The 26,553-nt window shown below is 35.4% G+C and overlaps 1 protein-coding gene across 7 annotated transcripts in view; it reads right to left on the reverse strand.

The window, feature by feature from the left end:
- Positions 1-26,553, reverse strand: part of LIPI (lipase I) — a 69,965-nt gene that overhangs the window by 12,068 nt on the left and 31,344 nt on the right. For 4 of the 7 annotated variants that reach the window (XR_009262252.1, XM_058731740.1, XM_058731739.1 and 1 more), the window contains exons 6-10: positions 24,305-24,394; positions 23,168-23,335; positions 21,303-21,407; positions 7,419-7,530; positions 2,747-2,923 (exon numbers count right to left, since the gene is read on the reverse strand). Coding sequence is in view for 6 of the 7 variants with exons in the window: in XM_058731740.1 (XP_058587723.1) it covers positions 2,747-2,923; positions 7,419-7,530; positions 21,303-21,407; positions 23,168-23,335; positions 24,305-24,394 (652 nt within the window). In the remaining variant the exon portion in view is untranslated. The remainder of the gene's footprint in view (positions 1-2,746; positions 2,924-7,418; positions 7,531-21,302; positions 21,408-23,167; positions 23,336-24,304; positions 24,395-26,553) is intronic. The other 3 variants (XM_058731743.1, XM_058731744.1, XM_058731742.1) reach the window with 3 other exon arrangements.

Here is a 26,553-nt window from a genome sequence, read left to right on the forward strand (position 1 = left end):
ACACCAGATAGCTATATTTTGCATTTCAATTATTTTTTCCCAACAATTGTTCCTCAATCTTTTATATTGTGTATATCACCTTATTCTGTAAATTATTATAAAATGAGTTTTTTACATTAGTGATCAATTCTATTTTTTTATTTTTAATGTTGATGCTAAACTTGATACTGTCTTTAGTTTAACTGTGAGCTCACTCTGCGTCATAGTCAGCTGTTTCATAATCACAAACAAGTGCTCTTCTCTTGTTCTTTAATGAATTAATGTTTTCTTAAATATTATTAAGAACACCAAGCAATGATTTGTACAATTTCCATCTATTTCCTATAATAAATCTTTTAAAGGGTCAACCTTATTTGTAAATCTTGATTGTTAGATCTTTTTTTCTATGTTGCTTATGCTGAAATAGGCAGCATTTTGTTGTCGTCATTGTCACTGTTGTTGTTGTTATCGTTTTTTGTGTTTTTCCTGTTCACTTTTGCTTAAATGATAAAAGCAATATCCAGTCCTATCATTTGCCCATATAAACAAAAGGTGCATTATCCTTATTTCCTGTTATTGTCCTTGTGTATGTAGTTAAATTTCTCTTTCTCATCTTGAGCTTCTGTGCTATTTTATCTATAAAGGTTCTAGCTAATACCTGGTATCTGGCCAAAGCTTACATTATATGCTTCTAGACTGAAGAGAAAATTCTTTTTCTTTTTCCAGTTGTGATATATAGGGAAAAGACTTTATTCAGGGACAATATGAATTCTTTACACTTAAGTACCAGAAGGAAGGTATAAAATTACAACCTCTAAACTTCTCTGTTCATACCTTCCTTAAGCTCAGAGGAGTATTAATGGGGGAAATTAGGAGGCTATGATGGTGCAACAAGTTTGGTCCCTTTAAAACCTAGCTTTTGGAAACACAAGTATAGTCTGCATTCTTATGTTTACCAGAAGATTTGCACGTTTAAGATAATAAATACAGAGATCAGTTGAAGATTACAAATCTTGAGACTAGTCCTTTAAACATTACCCCCTAATGTGTGTGTGTGTGTGTGTGTGTGTGTGTGCGTGTGTGTGCGTGTGTGTGTGTGTGTGTGTGTGTGTGTGTGTGTGTGTGTGTGTCTGTCTGTCTGTCTCTCTCTCTGTCTTTGGTATACTCTGGCAGGGAATAATATCACTAATATTTCTAGCTGAAAATTTCAAATATTTTGGTATTTTTGGTAGGTATTTCAATCAAAGGCAAAGAAAAGTAGAATTACCCTGAGATTTTTTCCACTATAATGACATCTTAATTATTGACTTTTGAGTGACTAAATATTCTCATACCAAAAGTTACAAAATAATTTACACTTCAAACAATGTTTCCAGTTTTCCTCTGTTAATATAGACCTCATCTAAATGCATGGTCTTGTCATTTATTATTTTTATTCTCCAAAACTTCTTATTTACTCTGTTCAACATTCATATAAAGGTAACTGGAGAATCAAATATACAAATACAGAAAAATAAAGAGAAATAAAAAGAAAGATCTACAGTCAACTAAAAAAGTGCTAGCAATTCACAAACCCATTGCTATTGACTCTCAGTTGGCACTCACAGTTGGAACAACTCACATCTCACATATCCAAATTGACAGATGGTCAGCTCATTAAAGGGGTCTTAGTGGTTCTTAATGTTTTCACAGAGGTGTTTCTGTGGGAATATGAATTCTGTCATGGTGAACATGTACATCAATATCATGGGCACAAGGATAGTAGGAAAACCTCTCCAGTTGTGAGAACATGGAACTAAGAAAAGCATATTAAATGGACAAAGAAAAATACTGATACAGTCTATCGTCTTCAAATATCCCCATCAAGTCAGGATAGTATCACATTTTTGTGTAATGGAGATATTTGTGATGTAACAGAGAAACCAAGGCATAGGAGTCAGACTTTCCTCCTGCTGTTATTGTATATATGCTAGAGCTTCACTGATGTCAATATATTCCCAGGGTTGAATCTCCAGTGATGTCTAGACTCTGATATATAATAGATAAAAATGGATTTTTTTCTCTTCCCAAATAAAAATAAAGTTAAGAGAAAAATCATTGAAAGTCCTGATGACTTCTATCTTCTATGACGATATGCTTCATGATAGAGTTTTCAGCCATTGAACCCCATCTAAAGAATTGTACAAAAGGAATCTCAACCAATCTATAAATATATATGTATATGTAAGAAATTATTGATCAACTTCTAAGGCAGATATTTGTCTCACATTTTTCATTTTTATTGTGTCTAATGAAATGATTGTGTTTTTTCTTTGCCTAGGTAATGTGACTCCAAACTAAACTTCATTCAAACTAATTTTCATTTAAAAAGTGCATTTTTCGGGGCGCCTGGGTGGCGCAGTCGGTTAAGCGTCCGACTTCAGCCAGGTCACGATCTCACGGTCCGTGAGTTCGAGCCCCGCGTCAGGCTCTGGGCTGATGGCTCAGAGCCTGGAGCCTGTTTCCGTTCTGTGTCTCCCTCTCTCTCTGTCCCTCCCCCGTTCATGCTCTGTCTCTCTCTGTCCCAAAAATAAATAAAAAGTTGAAAAAAAAAATTTTAAAAAGTGCATTTTTCACCTTTTAGATATTCTAATATTTGTGTAAAATATAATCTGAAATACACAATAAACATATATCTGAACATATGAATTCTTAAGCCATTTCTTAGCATACTGGTATTTTCAAGTTTAAAAGATAATATACTGAAATCAAAATTTAGTTTTCTTACCTTTCTGGATAGGTAAGTGATTGTACCATGACACGGTGGATGTTGTAATTATATTGGAAACATTGCCAATTTGAGCTCTGAAAATATCCCAAACCAATGCCTGAAATATTTACAACATCATTTGAAAACTGAGCAAGAATCTTGACTTCTTGAAGTTGATAAAATGATCTGTTCTTCCTAAACAGAAAATTTAATATGCTCACCATATTAGTAATTTAAAATTTAATTCAACTCTAAAGTCAATATAATCTTAATGTAGTATAGAACAACAATCTTAAAGGAAAAAAAGCCAAAACATATTTGTGAAGTATTTATTAAAATAAATTGAAACAAAATAAAATAATAATATCAGAGCATACAAATGACTTTCCAAAGCTAGTGAATGCAAAACAAACACAGCCACGTCAATGCTCTTCTTCATCACTCTACTCAAATTCCTCACCCCTATGTGCCAGAAACATAGGGGGGCCTGGAGTCAGATAAATATGGATCTGCTTGACTACAAAGGAAACTCCAAAGAAGGTGAAGAAGGAGGAGGAGGAGCAGGATAAGTAAGAGAAGGAGGAAAGAAAGGGAGGGAGAGTAGGAGGAAGGTGGGGGAGGGGGAAGAGGAAAGGAGGAAGGAAGGAAAGAGAAAAGAGGAGAGAGCAAAAAAAAAATTTAAAAATATGTCGTGTTAATTTCCTCCAAGGTGACAATGATTTGCTTGAGCAAAGGCAACAATCATACGTAAAACAGCTGAGGAGCAACCAGTGGTGTCTCCAGCTCTTGTACCATCTTATATTTATCCCTGCTCTTTCCTGCTTTTGATTCTTCGAAACAGCTGGGCTCCAAAAAGGTTGTCATTACTCTCCTCAAAGCCCATATCTATTCCCCCCAGGAACTGATATTACCTCCTCCTTCATGGAATATAATGTCATTGTTCATATCTCTAAGACGTTATCTAGATTTCTCAGAGATGCTTCAGAGTCAGTATGTCCAGATGGGAACGTGCTATCTCTCCCTACAATTTCACATCCACTTCAATGATTTCAAATACCAACTATTTGCTCGTGACCACCAAACCTCTGCACACTATAATTTGCCTCGAGACATTTTTCAGATTTTATTTATGTAGTTTTATTTAATTTTTATAACTGTTATATATTTCATTAGGGCTTTAAGCTTAAAGAGGGTAGGACCATGTCTATCTTTCTCCTCACAGTATCTTCAGCACTTAGCAAATTCCCTGCTCAATGTAGATTCCTCTGTTTGAATAGAGGAATGATGAACATCATCATTTTATTTGTATTATGTATGTGTAAAGTCTATCTGCTGCACTAGACAGAAGTTATGTAAAGACAGCAATCTAATTTGTCCAGAATTGTATCCCTAATTTCTAGTACAATTATTGGCCTATAGAAGCTTTCAAGAAATTATATTGAATGATTAAACTGGCTCCTCTCCATGACTTCCTAGCTCAATAAATGGCATCATAATTTAACTAGTTATCTTAAAACTGGTTTCTTTACTTAACTTTCACATATTTAATTAATCATAAAAAATATCTATCCTAAATCCTAAAAAAAAAAAAAAAAGGAAGAAACACCTCCACATATTGAGTCTAGACCTCCATCATGTCTCACATAAATTATTAAAACAGCCACCTCTTTGGACACATGCCACTCTAATCTCTCCATTACTCATCCTCTGGGGGAATCCTTCCAACCAGAATGTCCAAAATTGATACCTCTTGTTTAAAATCCTATATTTATATATTATTATATTTAGCATCATATTATAACGTGTGAGTAATATTTAGCGGCATCAAAAAATGATTGCACTGTAGCATTCAGTATAAAAATCAGGATACAGAACACATTTGTGGTAAGATCCTAATTTTGCTAAATGAAGAAAATAATGTGTGTGTGCACAAGGGTATATACCAGAATGAAGAGAGGAAAAAGAGGAGGTAAAGGAAGAGGAGACATAGTTGTAGACCACATAGTAAATGTGAACATCCCTGGATGATATAATTATATATGATTCTCATTTTCTACTGTATAATATGACACATTTTCTACAGTAAGCAAATCTTCCTATTTTAATTTTGAAGAGGGAAACAAAAGGTCATTTAAAAATCTCTGACTTCCCTGGTTTCTGAAACAGTTTAAATCTCAAAGCATGACTAAAGTTATTAGCAAAGAATTATTAATAGAAAAACAATAAAGCCCTTGGCCAGTCATAGATGGACAGATTTGTCATGAATATATCATCCTTCATGAAAAATGCACTAATTCAAGGACGTGAATAAAATATATCAATATTTCATGGTGTTCTGCATACACAATGACGTTTATAAAGGAAATGAAGAATCACAATTTGCCTTTTGAACAAGTTGGAAACAACTTCTCTAGGACTGTAGTCTGTGAGCTGTTACTGAACTCAGGTACTCTCCTATTTCCATGCCTTTGAAAACACTGTCTCCATTCCTTGATTGCAATATCTCTCCTTTAAATGTTTCCTTGCATCTTCTTCATACACCCACAGCACGTAAGTATTCTGCTACTATAGAACTTATTACTCAAAGCTGTAATTACTCATCAGTCTCCTTCAGTGTTCTGTGACTTCCTTAAGAACTGTAACAGTGCTATTTTAGCTTGAGTATCCATTATTTAGCGAAATGCCTGAATAAGTTTCAGTGGTGCTGAATAACCCTGTTGAATAAGTGGATTCAAAAGCAAAGAAAGCATATGTTTTAGAAAAATAAATAAAGGATCATACGCATATGTGTGTGCACAGATAGGCACATACATACACTATTTTAAGCAACATAAAGCAATAAACTATTACAAAATAACTATTATAACCCAGTCAATCGTACTGAGAATTAGGTGGAAAGAATTTGAAGTTTCTCTTATTAAAATATGGGCCTTGATGTAAATGAAGAATTTAGATTGAAATCCTGGTTTGATTTACTTAATAGTCTTTGGGTGACTGAAAAGAAGTTGAGAAAAGGGAAAAACAAAAATAATTGATGCTCATTCAGGACAAGTTTTATCCAACTACTAAATTATCTGCAAAGCCTTTAAAAATTTTATGAAAACTAATTTGGTAAGGCTCTAATATTAAAAATACATTTATCTCACATTTAAAAAAATTTTCTCTGACTTATGACTCAGAATGTTATTTCCAAGAGTGGCCTTAGTATCCCATGATACTATAAATAGTTTCTATGTTATGTCAGTACACAGGTTCTCATTATTTGATCATAATATACTTCTTTTACTATTATTTTCTTTGTGGATTTTAAGGTGTTAAAGACTTATCTACAAAACAAACTTCGTTTATTATGAGCTATGGCTGCTTTGTATATTTTTGTTATTTTAGATTTTAAACAAAGGTTCATAATAATACTGTAAAATTACATACATCACTGCCATTATTTGTGACACTAATATGCAAATATATAAGCATGCAGAGACTTTTCCCTGGTTCACTTTAATGGTTGCATAAATTTGGATGTCATGATGTACTCAAGTCTGAATCCCATCACACACTAGATTTAGTCAATTCAGGTATTGTAACTACCTAGACTGTGACAACAGTAAACATTGGATATACCAACTATGCTTCCTGAAATTCGAATGATGTCATCAGTAATCAGTCTAAACTTAAACCAAACTGTTGTAAGTCCAGGTGTAATAAAATAAAGTGTTTCTTTTATCGCATCACTAGATATGTTACCTGTGAGCCTTTCAAAAAGTTACATTATTTAATAGATTTCTAGAAGTCTAACACAGCAGGTTGGAAACTACTATTTAAAAATGTTTTTAATGTTTATTTATTTCCAATAGAGAGAGATGGGGGCCCGGGGGCGGGGCAGAGAGAGGGAGACAGAATCTGAAGCAGGCTCCAGGCTCTGAACTGTCAGCACAGAGCCTGACGCAGAGCTCGAACTCAAAAACCGAGAGATCATGACCTGAATTGAAGTCGGACGCTTATCCAACTGAGCCACCCAGGCACCCTGAGGAAACCACAATTTTAATAGTAGCATGCATCTTCATACCATTCTTTTATTTACCAGAAAATGAATTTCCTTGTTTGAGAACTTATGAAATAGACAGGTACACCTTCAACAAATTCAAGCCGAGAACATTCTTTGAGATGATTAGATAACTTTTAAAATATGTATATGTAACATACATCTATACACAAAAAGCTAAACAGAAGATTAAGTAAAAAAACCCTCTTCTATTTTGTAGGATTTGTAGCTGCAAGTGCTTCTCTGAAATACTGAAACTGGGTCGCTCTACTGACAGAAGTTACTTGACATTTGGTCATATCACTGTGAATACAATGTTGCCTGAAAACTAGAGAGAAATAGAAGGCAAGGTAGTTTGAGAAGAAGAACACAGGAATTACAATCAAAAGAGAAAAAAAAAAGTTTTCCTAATGTTTGTAGTCCCTAGGTATGTATGACATAAAGAAGTTAAGTAGTAGACTTCATATTCCACATCTTTCTGCAGACAATGAATGAATTAGAATATAACACCTGAGATATTTTAATATTTAATATTTTAAGACTCTCTGGAGGAAAAAATTTACACAATATGTATTATATTCCAAAGTGGATGCTCAAGAAAACAAACATTTAATTTATGAAAGAAAAAAATTACTAAATTATACTTACTCATAGACTCTTGACTCTTCAACCATTCCAAGCTGGTTTAATAATTTAAATGTAATATAGCCATTTTTCATATTATTATCCAGAACAGTTATACTGAGAACAAAATAATAGCCTACAAAAAATATAGAATGCTATTGACATTATTATTATTTTCTACTTATTTTTGGTACGTATACAGACATATATATGTGTTTGTAAATATGTGTGTATAATATATGTATTATATGTAATATACATGTAAAATATGTAATTACATACATGTAATCTAGACACATATTATATATGCACATAATATCAAGAGGCACTTTGTACATGGGTAATATATTTTCATTTTGTCAATTTTTAACTAGACTTGAAAATGAGAAATGGAAAACCTGCCAGAAAGTCATGGGTATGGTAAAGAGCTGGCCAAATAGAGAATACTAACTGGTGTGCAAACCAAAATAAATCATAGTTTAGGTCAATGAAACAATTTTTATTTTTCAGTAGCACACCTAAAATAAATATGATAAGTTTCCATATTTATCTGAGGAATTGTCTTGGCTAAAATTGCTTGACAAATATAATTCCCAATTTCATTGTTTTTTAGGAATGACTGTAAAATTAAGTATTTTTATACATACCCAGCTCGTAGTAGCTCTTATTCAAAATACCCAGTCAAAATATCTGTACACTGAAAACTGCATAACACTTATGGGAAAAAAAACTGAAGAAGACACAAAGAAATGGAAAAACATTCCATGTTTTTGGTTTGGAAAAACAAATGTTGCTAAAATGTCAGTACTACCCAATGCAGTCTACATATTCACTGCAACCCCTTTTCAAAGGAACATGAGCATTCTTCACAGAGCTAGAACAAACAATTCTAAAATTTGTATGGAACCAGAAAATACTTCAAATAGCCAATGTAATGTTGAAAAAGAAAATCAAAGCTGAAGGCATCACAATTCCATACTTTAAGCAGTATTACAAAGTTGTAGTCATCAAGACAATATGGTACTGGCACAAAAATAGATATAGATCAATAGAACAGAATAAATAATACAGAAATGGACCCAAAAATGTATGACCAACTAATCTTTGACAAAGCAGGAAAGAATATCCAATGGAAAAAAGACAGTCTCTTAAGCAAATGGTGTTGGGAAAACTGGACAGCGACATGCAAAAGAATGAACCTGGACCACTTTATTACACTATACACGAAAATAAACTCAAAATGGAAGAAAGACCTAATTGTAAGACAGAAAACCATCAAAATCCTAGAGAAGAAAACAGTCAACAACCTCTTTGATGTTGACCACAGTAACTTCTTACTAAACATATCCCTGGAGGTAAGGGACACAAAAGCAAAAATGAATTATTGGGACTACATTGAGATGAAAAGGTTCTGCATAGTGAAGGAAACAATAAGCAAAACTAAAAGGCAATCGATAGAATAAGATGAGATATTTGCAAATGATATATCAGATAAAGTGTTAGTATCCAAAATCTATAAAGAACATGTCAAAATCAACACCCAAAAAACAAATAATCCTGTGAAGAAATGGGAAAAAGACATCAACAGACACTTTTCCAAAGAAGATATCCTGATGGCTAACAGAGACCTAAAAAGATGCCTAACATCACTCATCACCAGGGAACTACAAATCAAAACTACAATGAGATACCACCTCACACTTGTAAAAATGGCTAAAATGAATAACTCAGGAAACAACAGATGTTGGCAAGGATGCAGAGAAAGGAGAACCCTTTTGCACTGTTGGTGGGAATGCAAACTGGTGGAGCCACTCTGGAAAACAGTATGGAGGTTCCTCCAAAATTTGAAAATAGAACTACCTTATGACCCAGCAATCGCAATATTAAGTATTTATCCAAAGGACACAAAATGCTGATTCGAAGAGGCACATGCACCCCAATGTTTAAAGCAGCACTATTGCCAATAGCCAAATTGTGAAAAGAGCCCAAATGTCCACTGACACACACACACACACACACACACACACACACACACACACACACACAAGAATATTACTCGGTGATCAAAAAGAATAAAATCTTGCCATTTGCAACAATGTCAATGGAACTAGAGTGTATTATGTGTGCTTAAGTGAAATAAGTCAGAGAAAGATAAGTATCATATGATTTCACTCATGTGTGGAATTTATGAAACAAAACAGATGAACATAGGGAAAGGGAAGGAAAAATAAGATAAAAATAGAAAGGGGGTCAATCATAACAGACTCTAAAATACAGATAACTGAGGGTTGCTGAAGGGGTATGGGGTGAGAGGATGAGCTAAATGGGTGACAGGCATTAAGGAGGGCAGTTATCAGGATGAGCACTGGGGGTTAAATGTAAATGATGAATCACTAAATTCTACTTCTGAAACCATTACTACATAAAATGTTAAATAACTTGGATTTAAATTTAAAAAAATAAAAGAGGAAGAAAAAAATGCCCAGCTAAAAATTGATACATATTTCAGAGGCAAGGATACTGAACTCACCCCATACTCAGTGTTGTCTGAACTATAGAGAAAGTTCTGACTCCCTGTGAGATTTTTTTTAGCACAGAAGAATTTATTAAGGAATATGTAGCTCAAACAATCATTCAGGGCCAGAGAACAAGGCTCAGCCAGAAACACTGCCCCAAAATCACAGGACAGACTGCTTCAAGATCCCATTGCTACCACTTCCAAACATGAGCTAGAAGATTAGCTAAGAAAGCAAGTTTAAGACACTTTCATTTCTTTGATGAGAAAATAGTAACACATCTGGACCGAAAATACCCAGAGGGAAGATTTAAATTCACATCAAAGAGATATTTTTAAGTATGCACTACATCTACCCCTTTTACCAACTAACATCAATATCCACTCTTCCTCCTATATTTCAAGCACAATGCTATTATTGCTTAGATGCCCATTCCATAGTACCAGTAACAGCCAAGTGGGCTACATTTGGCTGCAATCCAGGGTAAGGCAATACCCATTCTTTTAGTTCTATCCCAATCCTGTTGTGATATTGTAACTTATGGACTAGAATGTACAGTCCATCTCCATCATACTTTATATAAGGGAGGTAGACACTAGTCCCTGTACTGTGAACTATTTCTTAGAAGAAAACATATAAAAACAACATGGAATGTATGAAATTATCTTGTGAGAAATACATGTAGTAAAACCATGCAGGCTAGGTGTTAAATGTTGCTACTGAACAGACAAGAGTAACTTCTTGTTTTATGCCTGATGCTTACTTAGTACCACCTTAAATAAGATAATTTATTTACTACTGGACCTCAAGAAATTCTAACACAAGAGACTGAAGAACCACTTCTTACTCTGAAGTGACTCCCCAGCTTTAGACAAAAGACTTTGTTTCACCTCACCCAGAAAAGTAGGTGTTCAGACTCTCTCAGATGATTTCTGGTAGTGTGACATATTAAGATGTCACAGAAAAAGCCCATCTCATGTTACAAGTACATGGAAATGATGACTGTACAATCCATAAATTAAATACAAAACCAAGCTCAGATGAAGGCAGGGAAAATATCACAAGGCAGAAAGGAAGAGAAAATAAAGGCAAAACATAAGGAGGACTGAAGCCCTGGATCCCTACATGACCTGGGAACTAGATTTAGCATGGAGACAGAGGATGCATATCAGCTTCCATGCACAGGAGGCATGATGCTAAGTAAAGGAGCTCAGTAAGATAGAAGTTAAACCCAAAAGGAAGAAGTAGGGGAGGGAGAAGAAGGCCAGATAAAATGTAGAAAAACAACTGGTAAATAGAGTATTTGATGTAATAGCATCCATAATAAATACTAATTGTTAAACAAGTGAAATAAAATACTATAGAACATAATATTCAAGATGGAAAAGAAGACACAGATTCAAGGGGTCTATGAGACAAATTGTTGTGATAGAATCAGATAAAATCAGGAGGCAATTTTATGTACAAAGAAAAAAAGAAGGAAGTCACCAGGCAACTATAAAAATCCTGAACTTTTATACATCTAAGAAGCCATAGTCTCAGAATAAAGCTAAAATCTAAACAATAGCTGCCTGCTCAAAATAAAAGATTTAAATAGGACTCAAATTCCAACATAATAGACAAAATGCTCAAAACATTATTGAAAATTGCCCATTATACCAAGAACAAAGACAATCACAACTTTGGTGAGAAAGGAAATCAATTGATGCCAACACTGAGATGAATCAGATGCTAGGATTATCTGACAAGGATTTCAAAGAAGCCATTATAAAAATGCTTCAAAGTCAGTTTCTTGAAAAAAATGAATAGAAAAATCTGAGCAAAAAAATAGAAACTGGAAAAGAAAGTAGAAATTACATAAGTAAAAACTACAGTAATGTATATATAACTCATTGCATGTGCCTGACGGTAGAGTGGATGATAAAGGATAGAAATCAGTGAATCCAAAGACAGATCAATTTGGCACTCAATCTCAGCAATGTAGAGAAAAGAGATTTAGGGGGAAAAAATTAACAGGGCCTGAGACACTTGTGGGACTAAAACAAAAGATGTAATTTCTGTGTTATCATCATATCAAAAAGAGAGAAAGGAGAGTGAGGCTGAAAGAGTATTCAAAGAAATGATGGCTGATGGCTGAGGACTCTCTAAATTTGGTGAAGGAAACTAACATGAAGATTCAAGAAGCTGAGTGAATGTAAACAGGATACTAAACAAATCCTCACCATGTCATCTCATAACTAAACTTCAGAAAACTGGGAGGAGGAGCCAAGATGGTGAAACAGCATGGAAAGTTTTTGTGTGTCTCACATCCATGAAATACAGCCAGACCAACACTAAACCATCCTGCACACCTAGAAACCTAATCTGAGGATTAACACAATAATCTACACAACCTGAACCACAGAATTCAGCAGGAACGTGGCATGGAGAGGTGAACTTGGGGACAGAGAAAACATGGAGGGCAGGGAACTGCTTTTGCATGCAGAGAGAGGACGGACATGGTGGGGGAGAATAAGGGGAAAGCACCCCTCCCTAAAAGCAGCTAGAGAGAAAGTGGAAAATTGGAAACAGCTGCAGGGACTGAACTAAAAAGGGAGAAAGGAGAAAGGAGAGGCTTTAAATTCCATTAAGACTGTAAACAAGGGGATCACAGTCTGCAACTCTGCAGCTCAATACCTGGCAGTGGTCTGGTGGAAAGGGTGAATCCCCAGGAGCAGAGTGGGGTCCGACAGGTTCTCGGGCTACAAGGGGAGAAGCGGTTCCACTGCTGGAGAGAAGCGGTTCCACTGCTGGAAGGATGTTTGTTAGAGGCTGTGAGGCCACCTATGCCCAGCAGACCCCAGAGAAGGGCCACATTCACTGGTGCTGGAACAAAGTCATTAGGGGTGAAGCCTGGTGCCAGATGTGTGTTATTATTTTCCATACCCCTGAGGTGCTGCTGCTACACTGTCTCACGAACTTTTTCTGGGGCGGGCTAGCACCCAGCCGCAGTTAGTGGGCATCGGCAGCAGCATGATCCTGCAAGCATTCCTGGGTGTGGCCGGCACCCGACTATTGCTCTGTGAGACCCTCTGCAGAGGGGCGGAGCAGGTCAAAGCCACAGTACCTCAGAAGTGGGGGGATGGGGAAGGCAGTGGCATCTGAGACAAAACTCTGGAGGGAGGTGCTGCCTGGAGTCTGGTCACTGATGGTGTGGAAGTGGCGAGTGGACAGAGGCTGAAGATGAAGGACGGGTGCACGATTGCTGATCGGGGAGAAAAGAGTTCCAATACTAGAGACCGAGTAGCTGGGTGACACCATTTTCACTCCTCCCACACATGCGCATATGCACCTACAAGTGCCACAACAATCCACCCCAGTAGGTTAGCAGTGCCATCTAGTGGATAAGGGAGCCGTTACACTAAGCCCCGACCAACTGGGCTGACCAAGCTCTTCAAGAACACAAGTGTCACCGCTTGCTCAGTATATGTACTATAAAGTGCTTCATAGTCTGACTTCTAGGGGGAAATGAAGTAATTTAAGTACTATTTCAATCTGTTAGCAGGTCCATCTATTCAATTTTCTTTCTCTTTTCTTTTTTTACCTCTTTTTCTTGAATACAGAAAGAGAAAAAAGTTTTTATTTTTAATTTCTATTAAAAAATATATTTCTTTAATTTTTTCTACTATATTCTTTACTTTTGTGTAATTTTTTTCAAATTCTATTTTACTTCCATCATTTCATTTTAGTCTATTTCAGTATTTTCATTTTTTTCAAATTCTCAAACACTTTCAACACCGAAACCAAAACACACCCAGGATCTAGCATCATTTATTCGATTTTTGTATGAGTGTGTTTTTAATTTTTTAATTTTAATATTTTTTAATTTTAATTTTTCTACCTCATTAATTCATTTTCTCCCTTCAAAATGACAAAACGAAGGAATTCACCCCAAAAGAAAAGAGGACGAAGAAACGACAGCAAGGGATTTAACCAACACAGATACAAGCAAGATATCTGAACCAGAATTCAGAATCATGATAATAAGAATACTAGCTGGAGTTCAAAATAGTTTAGAATCCCTTTCTGCAGAGATAAAAGAAGTAAAAACTAGTCAGGATGAAATAAAAAATGCTACACCTGAGCCGCAATCATGGGTGGATGCCTCAGGGGCAAGGATGGATGAGGCAGAACAGAGAATCAGTGATATAGAAGACAAAATTATGGAGAATTATGAAGCAGAAAAAAGAGGGACATTAAGGCAAAAGAGCATGATTTAAGAATTAGACAAATCAGTTACTCATTAAAAAGGAACAACATCAGAATCATAGGGGTCCCAGAAGAGAAAGAGAGAGAAATAGGGGTAGAAGGGTTATGTGAGCAAAACATAGCAGAAAACTTTCCTAACCTGGGGAAAGATACAGACATCAAAATCCAGTAAGCACAGAGGACCCCCATTAGAGTCAACAAAAACCGACCATCAGCAAAGCACATCATAGTCAAATTCACAAAATACTCAGGAAAGAAGAGAATCATGAAAGCAACAAGGGGAAAAAACTCCCTAACCTACAAGGGAAGACCAATCAGGTGTGCAGCAGACCTATCCAGAGAAACTTAGCAGGCCAAAAAAGAGTGGCAGGATATATTTAATGTGTTGAATCAGAAAAATATGCAGCCAAGAATTCTTTATCCAGCAAGGCTGTCATTCAAAATAGAAGGAGATAAAAAGTTTCCCAGACAAACAAAAATTAAAGGAGTTTGTGACCACTAAACCAGCCCTGCAAGAAATTTTAAGGGGAACTCTCTGAGAGGAAAAAAGATGAAATTATAAATAAATAAACAAATAAATAAATAAATACCAAAAGCAACAAAGATTAGAAAGGACCAGGGAACACCACCAGAAACTCTAAGCATCATAATGGCAATAAATTCATATATTTCAGTACTCACCCATTAAATGTCAATGGACTCAATACTCCAATTAAAAGACATAGGGTAACAGAATAGATAAGAAAACAAGATACATTTGTTTACAAGAGACCCACTTTAGACCTAAAGACACCTTTAGGTTGAAAATAAGGGGATGGAGAACCATCTATCATGCTTATAGTCAACAAAAGAAAGCCAGAGGGCGCCTGGGTGGCTCAGTCGGTTAAACGTCCGACTTCAGCTCAGGTCACGATCTCGCGGTCTGTGAGTTCAAGCCCCGCGTCGGGCTCTGGGCTGATGGCTCAGAGCCTGGAGCTTGCTTCCGATTCTGTGTCTCCCTCTCTCTCTGTCCCCCCTCCCCCCGTTCATGCTGTGTCTCTGTCTCAAAAATAAATAAACGTTAAAAAAAAAAAATTAAAAAAAAAAAAAAAAAGAAAGCCAGAGTAGCCATACTTGTATCAGACAATCTAGACATTAAAATAAAGACTGTATCAAGAAATGCAGAAGGGCACTGTATCATAATCAAGGGATGTATTCACCAAGAGGACCTAACAATCATAAACATTTATGTGCCAAATGTGAAAGCACCCAAATATATAAATCAATTAACCACAAACATAAAGAAACTCATCAATAGTAATACCATAATAGTAGGAGACTTCAAAACCCCACTCACAGCAATGGACAGATCATCTAATTAGAAAATCAACAAGGAAACAATGGCTTTGAATGACACACTGGACCAGATTGACTTAACAGATATATTCATAGCATTTCATCCTAAAGCAGCAGAATACACATTCTTTTCCAGTGCACATGGAACGTTCTCCAGAATAGACCACATGCCGGGACACAACAGCCCTCAGCAAGTATAAAAAGATCGAGATCATACCATGCATATTTTCAGACCACAATGCTATGAAACTCGAAATCAACCACAAGAAAAAATGTGGAAAGGTAACAAATACTTGAAGACTCAACAACATCCTACTAAAGAATGAATGGGCTAACCAAGCAGTTAAAGAGGAAATTAAAAAGTATATGGAAGCCAATAAAAATGATAACACCACAATCAAAATCTCTGGGACACAGCAAAGGCAGTCATAAGAGGAAAGTATATAGCAATCCAGGCCTTTCTAAAGAAGGAAGATCTCAGATACACAACCTACCCTTACGCCTTAAAGAACTGGAAAAAGAACAGCAAATAAAACCCCAAACAAGCAGAAGACAGGAAATAATAAAGATTAGAGCAGAAACTAATGCTAATGAAACCAAGAAAACAGAACAGGTCAATGTTAATTCTTTGAAAGAATTAACAAAATTGATAAACCACTAGCCAGTCTGATCAAAAAGAAAAAGGAAATCACCCAAATAAATGAAATCAAGAATGAAAGAGGAGAGATCACAACCAACACAACAGAAATAAAAACAATAATTAGAGAATATTATGAGAAATTATATGTCAATAAAATGGGCAATCTGGAAGAAATGGACAAATTCCTAGAAACATATACACTACCAAAACTGAAACAGGAAGAAATAGCAAATTTGAACAGACCATAACCAGTAAGGAAATCGAATTAGTAATAAAAAATCTGCCAAAAAAACAAGAGTCCAGGGCTGGATGGCTTTACAGCGTAATTCTACCAAACATTTAAGGAAGAGTTAACACCTATTCTCTTGAAGCTGTTCCAAAAAATAGAAATGGAAGGAAAACTTCCAAACTGTTTCTATGAAGCCAGCATTACCTTGATTCTAAAACCATACAGATACCCCACTAAAAAGGAGAACTATAGACCAATTTCCCTGATGAACATGGATGCAAAAATCCTCAACAAGATATCAGCCAACCGACTCCAATGATACATTAAAAACATTATTCACCACAACCAAGTGGGCTTTATACCTGGGATGCAGGGCTGGTTCAATATCCACAAAACAATTAACGTGATTGATCACATCAATAAAAGAAAGGATAAGAACAATATGATCCTCTCAATAGATGCAGAGAAAGCATTTGACGAAATACAGCATGTTTTCTTGATAAAAACCCTCAAGAAAGTAGGGATAGAAGGAGCATACTTAGAGATCATAAAAGCCATATATGAATGACCCAGTGCTAATATCATCCTCAATGGGGAAAAACTGAGAGCTGTTCCCCTAAGGTCACGAACAAGATGGGGATGTCCACTCTCGCCACTGTTATTCAACATAGTATTGGAAGCCTCTGCAATCAGACAACACAAAGAAATAAAAGGCATCCAAATCGGCCAGGAGGAGGTCAAACTATCACTCTTCGCAGATGACATGAAACTCTATATGGAAAACACTAAAGATTCCACCAAAAACTCATAGAACTGATTCATGAATTCAGCAACGCTGCAGGATATAAAATCAATGAACAGAAATCAGTTGCATTCCTATACACCAACAATGAAGCAACAGAAAGAGAAATCAAAGAATAGATCCCATTTACAATTGCATTAAAAACCATAAAATACCTAGGAATAAATCTAACCAAAGAGATGAAAAATCTATACACTGAAAGCTATAGAAAGCTTATGAAAGAAATTGAAGAAGACACAAAAAAATGGAAAAAGATTCCATGCTCCTGGATAGGAAGAACAAACATTGTTAAAATGTCAATACTACCCAAAGCAATCTACATATTCAATGCAATCCCTATCTAAATAATACCAGAAGTCTTCACAGAGCTAGAACAAATAATCCTAAAATTTGTATGGAACCAGAAAAGACCCCAAATAGCCAAAGCCATCTTGAAAAAGAAAACCAAAGCAGAAGGCCTCACAATCCCAGACTTCAAGCTGTACTACAAGGCTGTAATCATGAAGACAGTATGGTACTGGCACAAAAACAGATACTCAGATCAATGGATCAGAATACAGAACCAAGAAATGGACCTACAAACGTATGGACAACTAATCTTTGACAAAGCAGAAAAGAATATCCAATAGAATAAAGACAGTCTCTTCAAGTGGTGCTGGGAAAACTGGACAGCGACATGCAGAAAAATGAAACTGTACAACTTTCTGACACCATACACAAAAATAAACTCAAAATGGATGAACGACCTAAATCTAAGACAGGAAGCCATCAAAATCCTCAGGGAGAAAGCAGAAAAAAACCTTTTGACCTTGGCCGCAGCAACTTCTTACTCAACACGTCTCCAGAGGCAAGAAAAACAAAAGCAAAAATGAACTATTGGGACCTCATCAAAATAAAAGCTTCTGCACAGCAAAGGAAACAATCAGCAAAACTAAAAAGCAACTGACATGATGGGAGATGATATTTGCAAACGACATATCAGATAAAGGGTTAGTATCCAAAATCTATAAAGAACTTATCAAACTCAACACCCAAAAAACAAATAATCCAGTGAGGAAATGGGCAAAAGACATGAATAGACACTTCTCCAAAGCAGACATCCAGATGGCCAACTGACACATGAAAAAATGCCCAACATCACTCATCATCAAGGAAATACAAATCAAAACCACAATGAGATACCACCTTACACTTGTCAGAATGGCTAACAATAACAGCTCAGGCAACAACAGATGTTGGCAAGGATGCAGAGGAAGAGGATCTCTTTTGCATTGTTGGTGGGAATGCAAGCTCGCACAGCCACTCTGGAAAACAGTATGGAGGTTCCTCAAAAAACTAAAAATAGACCTACCCTAGGACCCAGCAATTGCACTACTAGGCATTTACCCACGGGATGCAGGTGTGCTGTTTTGGAGGGACACATGCACCCCCGTGTTTATAGCAGCACTATCAACAATAGCCAAAGTATGAAAAGAGCCCAAATGTCCATCGATGGGTGGATGAATGGATAAAGAAGAAGTGGTATACATATATACAATGGAGTATTACTTGGCCATTAAAAAGAATGAAATCTTGCCATTTGCAACTACGTGGATGGAACTGGAGGGTATTACGCTAAGTGAAATTAGTCAGAGAAAGACAAATATCATATGACTTCACTCATATGAGGACTTTAAGAGACAAAACAGATGAACATAAGGGAAGGGAAACAAAAATAATATAAAAACAGGGAGGGGGACAAAACAGAAGTGACTCATAAATATGGAGAACAAACTGAGGGTTACTGGAGGGGTTGTGGGAGGGGGGATAGGTTAAATGGGTAAGGGGCACTAAGGAATCTACTCCTGAAATCATTGTTGCACTATATGCTAACTAATTTGGATTTAAAATATAAAAAACAATAAATAATATAAAATAAAATAAAAATAAAAATAAATAAAATAAAATAAAATATCCAGTTAAGAAATAGGCAAAGGATATGAACACACGTTTCACCAAAGAGGATATACAGAAAAGATATTCATTATTATAAACCATCAGGGTAACAAAAATTAAAACCACAATATGGCATCACTCTCCACCTATTAGAATGAATAATTTTTTAAATAATGACAACACCAATTATTAGTAAGAAATCAGAGAAATTGGATCACTCATACTTTGCTGAGGGGATTGCAAAATGATACAGCACTCTGAAAAACACTTGGTCAGTGTCTTATAAAGTTAATTATCTTCTGACCTAGCAAGTGCATTTCTTAGGCCTTTGGAGAAATAAAAACTTAAATTCACACAAAAACTTGTATACAAGTGTTCATAGCTTTATTCATAAAGCCAAAATTAAAAATATCCCTCGTGTCCTTCAAGAGATGAACAATTAAACCAGCTGTAGTACATATATACCATGGAATACTACTCAGCAATAAAAAGGAATGATGGCTAAGCCTCCAGAGAATGCTGAGTGAAAAAAAAAAAGAGGCAATTAAAAGGTCACATACTGAATGAGTCCCTTTATGTAACATTTTCAAAATGACAAAATTTTATTTATTTTTTATTGTATCTTCTTTTTTTTTCTTTTTTTTAAATTTAAACTTTAGTTAGTTAACATACAGAGAAATATTGGTTTCAGGAGAATTCAGTGATTCACCACTTATATACAACACCCAGTGCTCATCACAAGTGTCCTCCTTAATACCCATCACTCACCTAGCCCATCCCACACGCACCTCACTCCATCAACCCTCAGTTTGTTCTCTCTCATTAAGAGCAAAATGACAAAATTTTAGAAAAGCAGGACAGGATGGTATATGTGGTTATAAAAGATCACCCAAAGGATCCTTGTGGTGATGGAACTGTTCACGATCTTCACTGTAGTGACAGATACTAGCCTTAAACATATGATTAAATTGTACAGAACTACACACACACACACACACACACACACACAGAGGAGTGCCTGGGGAAATATGAATATCCTGGTGGTGATATTATATTATAATTATATTATGTTGCAAAATATTAACATTGAGGAAAACTGGATAAAGTGTACACAGGAGCTCTCTGTATTTCTTATATCATTTGAATCTAAATTTAATTTAGTAAAAATTTTAATTAAATAATAGGCCTAATTCCAAATGGTACAATATAACACTAATATTTTAAAAATTATTTTAAAATATTTTAAAAATTATTTTAAAATATTTTAAAAATTATAATATCTTAAAATTGATAGCAACTGTGTCTGCAAAATATTAACACTAACAGCCCTAAAAATACTTTTATTTTTTATTTATTTTTTAAATGTTTATTTATTTTTTAGAGAGAGAGAGAAAAAGAGTGCGAGCAGGGGAGGGGCAGAGAGAGAAAGAGAGGGAGACACAGAATCTGAAGCAGGCTCCAGGCTCTGAGCTGTCAGCACAGAGCCCAAGGCAGGGCTCAAACTCACAAACTGCGAGATCATGACCCGAGCCAAAGTTGGATGCTTAACTGACAGCCACTCAGGAGCCCCCAACATACTTTTAAATACGAGAATCGATTTTAAGTACTTATCCATCAGTAACTAAAGTCAATGGCAGTGACTTGAAACTTCTCATAAGATTCTTCTTATAATAGGATTTACCTTTATTTATAAACAACTACCAGCTTTTCATCTTTAAACAGAATAAAATTTAAAATAGCTCCTCATAAATCTAATTATTTAATATATTTCTAAGAGATTCTCTCTTGTTCATTGAATTTTCTCTTGCCTCTAAATATATAGGGGAAGTTATTACTTACTTATACATTTTGTATTTATATAGTTTAGGTTCAGTTCCCAAAGGATATTAATAGTGTAGACAGATGTCTTGAACTCTATAATCTGGTATATGTTGACATAACTCTAAAGGTGGGAAGGATAATCAGGCAAATTTGGAGGAAAAGAACAAACAGACTTTATTGTTTCTTTGGGAAAATATTGCCCAAAGCATATGTTCATTCTATCTAAAATATCAAGTCCTTATTTGAATTTGGCTCTAACAAATTTCAGAGTTCCTTGAAATTACATGATGAAATTGGAGTGGGTAGAAAGAACATTTTGGAGAATATATAAATTAGTATATAAAACTAATTATTTGTTCATTTGTTGAAAATGCTAACTTACTGCAGAATGGTTTTGTGCCAGTAGTATCCAAAAACACAGTGGTCCTGAGAAATCTTTTTTCTTTTCTTTCTTTTAAAACATCTTTCCATAGCTCAGCTTGATAACCTGAGATTTGAGAAAGAAAACATTAGAAACTAGACTTCAAGCAAATAGCACACAAAGCTTTCAAATCACTAAAGGAACTAAAGGATCAATGTATTATAATACTTATTATAATTATAGTTCAGGATCTTTATAACTTAAAAATGACTTTTCAAATAATTTTACATTATATTTATTTTAATTACATGATAATTCAAATTAAAGATTCACAAGCAAATCTACTGCCTGGAAATCTTATCAGAGGTTAGAATACTCTATATGGCTACAATCCATTTGTAGCAGTCTTTACTAATATATCATAAATTAAGAATTTTATTTGTATCTTTTTAGTAAATATAGCAGAATAAAATTATTAGATAAAATAAACACAGAATTTAGTTCCATGAGTACACCCCCCCAATTCTCCTACAAATACACATTCAAAGAGATACAGTATATATGTCTGTACATTATATATAATACATGAAGTGTAGATAGCATCTATATACACTATACATTATGTATATAATATGGATATTTCCAATATATACATTATTACTAAATTTGAAATATTATCACACACACATATATATTGAAAATGCTTCCCACTTTATGTATTTGTCTCTTTCCACTTTCTACCTCTGAATTTGAAATGTGAACAAGGTAGAAAGAACACTGAATTGAGAATTAAGGATTTTAACTCTAGCTCTCACTTGTGTCCTTACATAATACTTATGCTCACACCGGGTCACAATTTTCTCATTTATATGGAAGAGCAATGAAACCAGAAAAGCAATTCCCAACATGAGGTCTGAAGAAAAGGAATCCCACAGGATGTTTTCTGGACAGAAGAGGTCTACAAGAAAATAAGTCTGACAAAGCCTGCATATTGCCTGTCTCTCCTAGCAATTCTCTATGCATGTTAGTATAAACCTCCTGCTGAAGAAAACTGCAGGACGCTTTTTAATTCAGCCTTTGTAATTGCTTCCCATTTAACAGAGCCCCTTTGGCTCTGGAAACATTTCTGGCAGATCCTGATCATGACACTGATCAGATGTTTACATGCTCATAACATGCCTGGGGGTTGGTAATGTCTTCGGAAAATCCTGAACAAACAACCTCTGAGATTCTTTCCAGCTCTTACGTTCTATTTTTATGTGGATTCATTTTTCTCTATAATTTCCCACCAGCAGGCTGTAGTTATCGAAAGTTGGAATACTTAACCGCTCTTGCCAAGTTTTATCAATTTGGAAGGTGTGAACCATGTATGATTCATGTCTACTTGCTAATAGCAAATGAAAAGCTAACAATGGTTTATACCTCTCCACTTGCTCCTAAAGCTTTCCATAAAAATAAAAACCCTCAATGCCACTAAGAATGCACAACTCTGAAAGAAAGAAAGAAAGAAAGAAAGAAAGAAAGAAAGAAAGAAAGAAAGAAAGAAAGAAAGAAAGAAAGAAAGCAGTCTCTTTCTTTAATGGAAATATACATGGATGATAAATAGTGAGAGTCCTCTGCAAAGCAAGAACAAAGATCCTCATGAGACCACCAGATCTGTATACTACACTGAGCATAGAAAGGCAGTTGATTAAACTTCTCTCACTAAATATCTCATAAAATACTTAGTAGGAAATAAACTTTTGTGTCTGGTTGTTCCACAAGCAATTTTTCCATAAAATGCTAACATGTTCGTAAGTAAATAAAAAGCTTCCAGCAAAAAATACTAACAATTATGTTATTCATTTTCCACAAAATCTTATAGTCAACATACCAATCTCACTTACCTAGCCTAGGACATGATTTTTCCTTGAAGTTGTCACAGTCCACACATGAACCAGCATGGAAATCTTTGTGTGAAGGACAAGGAAATGAAATAAAATTGCAGGTTGTTTCCAAAGATGCCATGAACAAGTAAACAGCTCTCTGGTGACTGCATTTAATAAATGCAATGCCTTAAGTGTTAAAAAACAAAAAACAAGCAAAAGAACTGCAGATGTATTAAACCAAGTTCAAGCAAATTAGAGAAAAAATTAAAGGTTAAGTTCTACTCAATACCATGCACTTGTGAATATTGAAATGTTGCCTGACCACATTGTGCCGTTTTAACTCAAGCAGCTAGAGGTAGTACCATTGAAAATGTAAATTCAGTATGCTTTTACAGGAGATTTAAAAGACATTTTTCTAAAGTAATAATTACCACAGGGGAAAAACGTGTTTAATTTCAATAATCTGACACACTACAAGCACAGTGCCACAACACTTAATGGCTATGTACACATGGTTCTCTTCTAATCCCTCACCCCTAATATTTCTATTTAATGTCAGAGATGATTATGAAACCAGGTAACATTAGAACTTCATTATGTACCTTTCTTTCCTCAACTTCTCATATCCTTATAACCTTTGATCAAACTTCTCTAGCTACAGTGGGCTTTGGCCATATGTTACTTGACCAGGTGTCACTGTAGATGCTTCCTATGGCTCTGAACTGAGCCAAACTCCACACCTGGAGCAGCTGTTTGGCTATTTATGTAACAACCAAGTGCAAGAGATTATGAATCTGTGTTTGTACAATACTACAGTGATGGTAAAGATTAAGTCCTGGAACCAAACTCATGTTATGTGACACTTTGCCCAGATTGCTTCTTCAATAACTCAGAACTTCTCCTAATGTTTAAAATAATGAAATACAACTGTTGAAACTAATGTAATAGGTTTCATCATGACCAAATGGTATATCTACTGGTCAACTTTATGAACCAATAAAAATCCAATTAAACCATTTTTCACCAATGACTCTCATTAATCATGAGCAACAGTGATCAAAATCTTGCCCATAGATTAAGAGGGAAAAAAGTAAACTGATTTTCTTTCATCATTTTGAATCATCTGTAATTCATTCAAAAATATTATTGGTATACCTGCAAAAATGGATTTAGGACAGCCAGGTTGCTTTTTTCCTCCATTTGCATAAAAATCTATATGTCCCAAAGGTTCATTAATGCCTAAACCTGAGAAGAAAAGCACTCGAGAATCACAAAGTGAACATAATCAGGTCAGCAACACTTGTACAAATAGCATCTCCTATAAATTCCATTGAAAGTGACTCCTACAGTTTGAATTGAAAATAAAATACATGCTATTTTTAAAAAGACGCATTTTAATGCCTCAAATTAACTCCTCATGAAAATTATGTCATTAATTTAACATATTTATCAGTCACCGATTTACTATGCCCATCACAGTTCTTTGTGCTATGAATATGCAAGTAAAAAAGAAAAAGAGAGAAAAAATCCTTTTTTTTTTTTTGGTGGAAATTAAATTTTAGTGAGAGAAAGACCTAATAAACAAGTAAGAATATAGTATGCCAGATAATAATAAGGGCTGTAGAGAAAACACAAGTAGAACAAGAGTACAGTTAGTGCCTAGTGAGGGTGGCAGGTTGCTCTTTCAAACAGTTTGGTTAGGGAAATTCCCATTGAGGAGGTAGAGTCACACAAAATGTGAAAGATGTAAGACAGTGAGCCAAGCAGAAAACTATGTGAGCGTACCTAAAGTATTCAAAGAAGCCAGGCTAGCTGGAGTACAACGTGGATGAGGGAGCACTGGAAAGAATGAAGCCAAGTCATACAGGACCTTTTAAGCCAGTGTGATGATTTGCTTGTACCCTGGATAATAAGGCCTAAGACTTGGTACTAGTTTCACTAACTGGAAAAATCTAAAGATGCTGCTTCAGCTGGAACAAACTGGGCCAGAGTGACATAAACCTGTAGCTATGATTTAAGGGCTTTTGTATATCTGTAGATCCTCAAGGCACTGGAGAATTACAAATTCTGAGTCCATGATTACCAATATGGGATCTATAACTTGGGGAAGTCATAGGAATGAAAGAGGGTAACAAGTTCAGAATACTCAGGACTATGATTAGAAATGAAAATCTTGCTGCCAAGTAAGCCTGCTGGGCTTTGGCTTAGGGACTACAAATTTCCTACAACATAATAAACTCTTAAAAGTGATCGGCAATAGATTTATATAACAAAGTAAATACTTGTGGCTGACAGTCAAGATTAAGATGCAGCAACATGATTTAGTTCTGGTATGTAACAGAACAAGATAACCATTAGTGAGGTATTTATTACCAGAGCATAAGAACACTGGGCATGTGCAATATCGGGTAGGGGATTCAATGTATAAGGAAAGGCAAAAAACATTTTTTTTTCTTTTCTTTTTTCCTTCTTTTAATGTTTATTTATTTCTGAGAGAGACAGAGACAGACACAGACAGACGATGTGAGTGGGGGAGGGACAGAGAGAGACAGGGAGACACCAAATCTGAAGCAGACTCCCTAAGCAGGCTCCAGGGTTTTAGCTGTCCACACAGAGCTCATGAACCACAAGATCATGCCCTGAGCCGAAGTCGGATGCTTAACCAACAGAGCCCCTAGGCACCCCAGCAAAGAACAATTTGGGTGAATTCATTGGAACTCCTTAGAATTGGGAAGCATAAGTGTGATTTGACTGTAACAGTGGTGAGGGTTTGATAGCCTCTTTATATTCCATCAACTGCCTGCAATTTCCTAAATATGGCCCCAAAAAACAAAAAGGCCAATGATTTTGGAGACCTTTAATTTCCTTATGTCTGAACTCAACATGGAGTTCCAAGAATAGGGGTTCCAGGTTGGAGCCATCATTTTCTCCAATCTTCTACTAAAGTAGAATCAAGCCAAGAAGACTCCTCAGGGATCAAAGAGAAGCAAAAGACATTTATATTAACTTAACAAACAGCCCTTGATGTCATTTTCCCTTTATCAGATGGAGGAAGATGAGCAGTTTGGTCATTTAGGTCATTCATTTCCTTCATTTGAGGAAGTATAGGAAAAGCATATATGGCTTTTTAAATTTTCTTTTTATTATAGTTTATAATACATATATGAAGAAAACATAAAGCTATGGATTAATTACTATCAGGGAAATAGCCAATTAGCTACCACACCAATGTCAACATATAGCACCTGGAAACCCCTACAGTGTTCTTATCTAATCACCAGCTTCTCCTTTTCCTACAATAATAATAACTACCTTTTAATAAAATAATTTTTTTGCTAATCTTTAGCTTCTAAGGATGCCTCTCAAAGCATTACAATTTATATTTCCCATATAAAAATTGACTC

This window comes from Neofelis nebulosa, chromosome 5 (assembly GCF_028018385.1).
Source record: "Neofelis nebulosa isolate mNeoNeb1 chromosome 5, mNeoNeb1.pri, whole genome shotgun sequence".
Classification (NCBI taxonomy): Eukaryota; Metazoa; Chordata; class Mammalia; order Carnivora; family Felidae; genus Neofelis; species Neofelis nebulosa.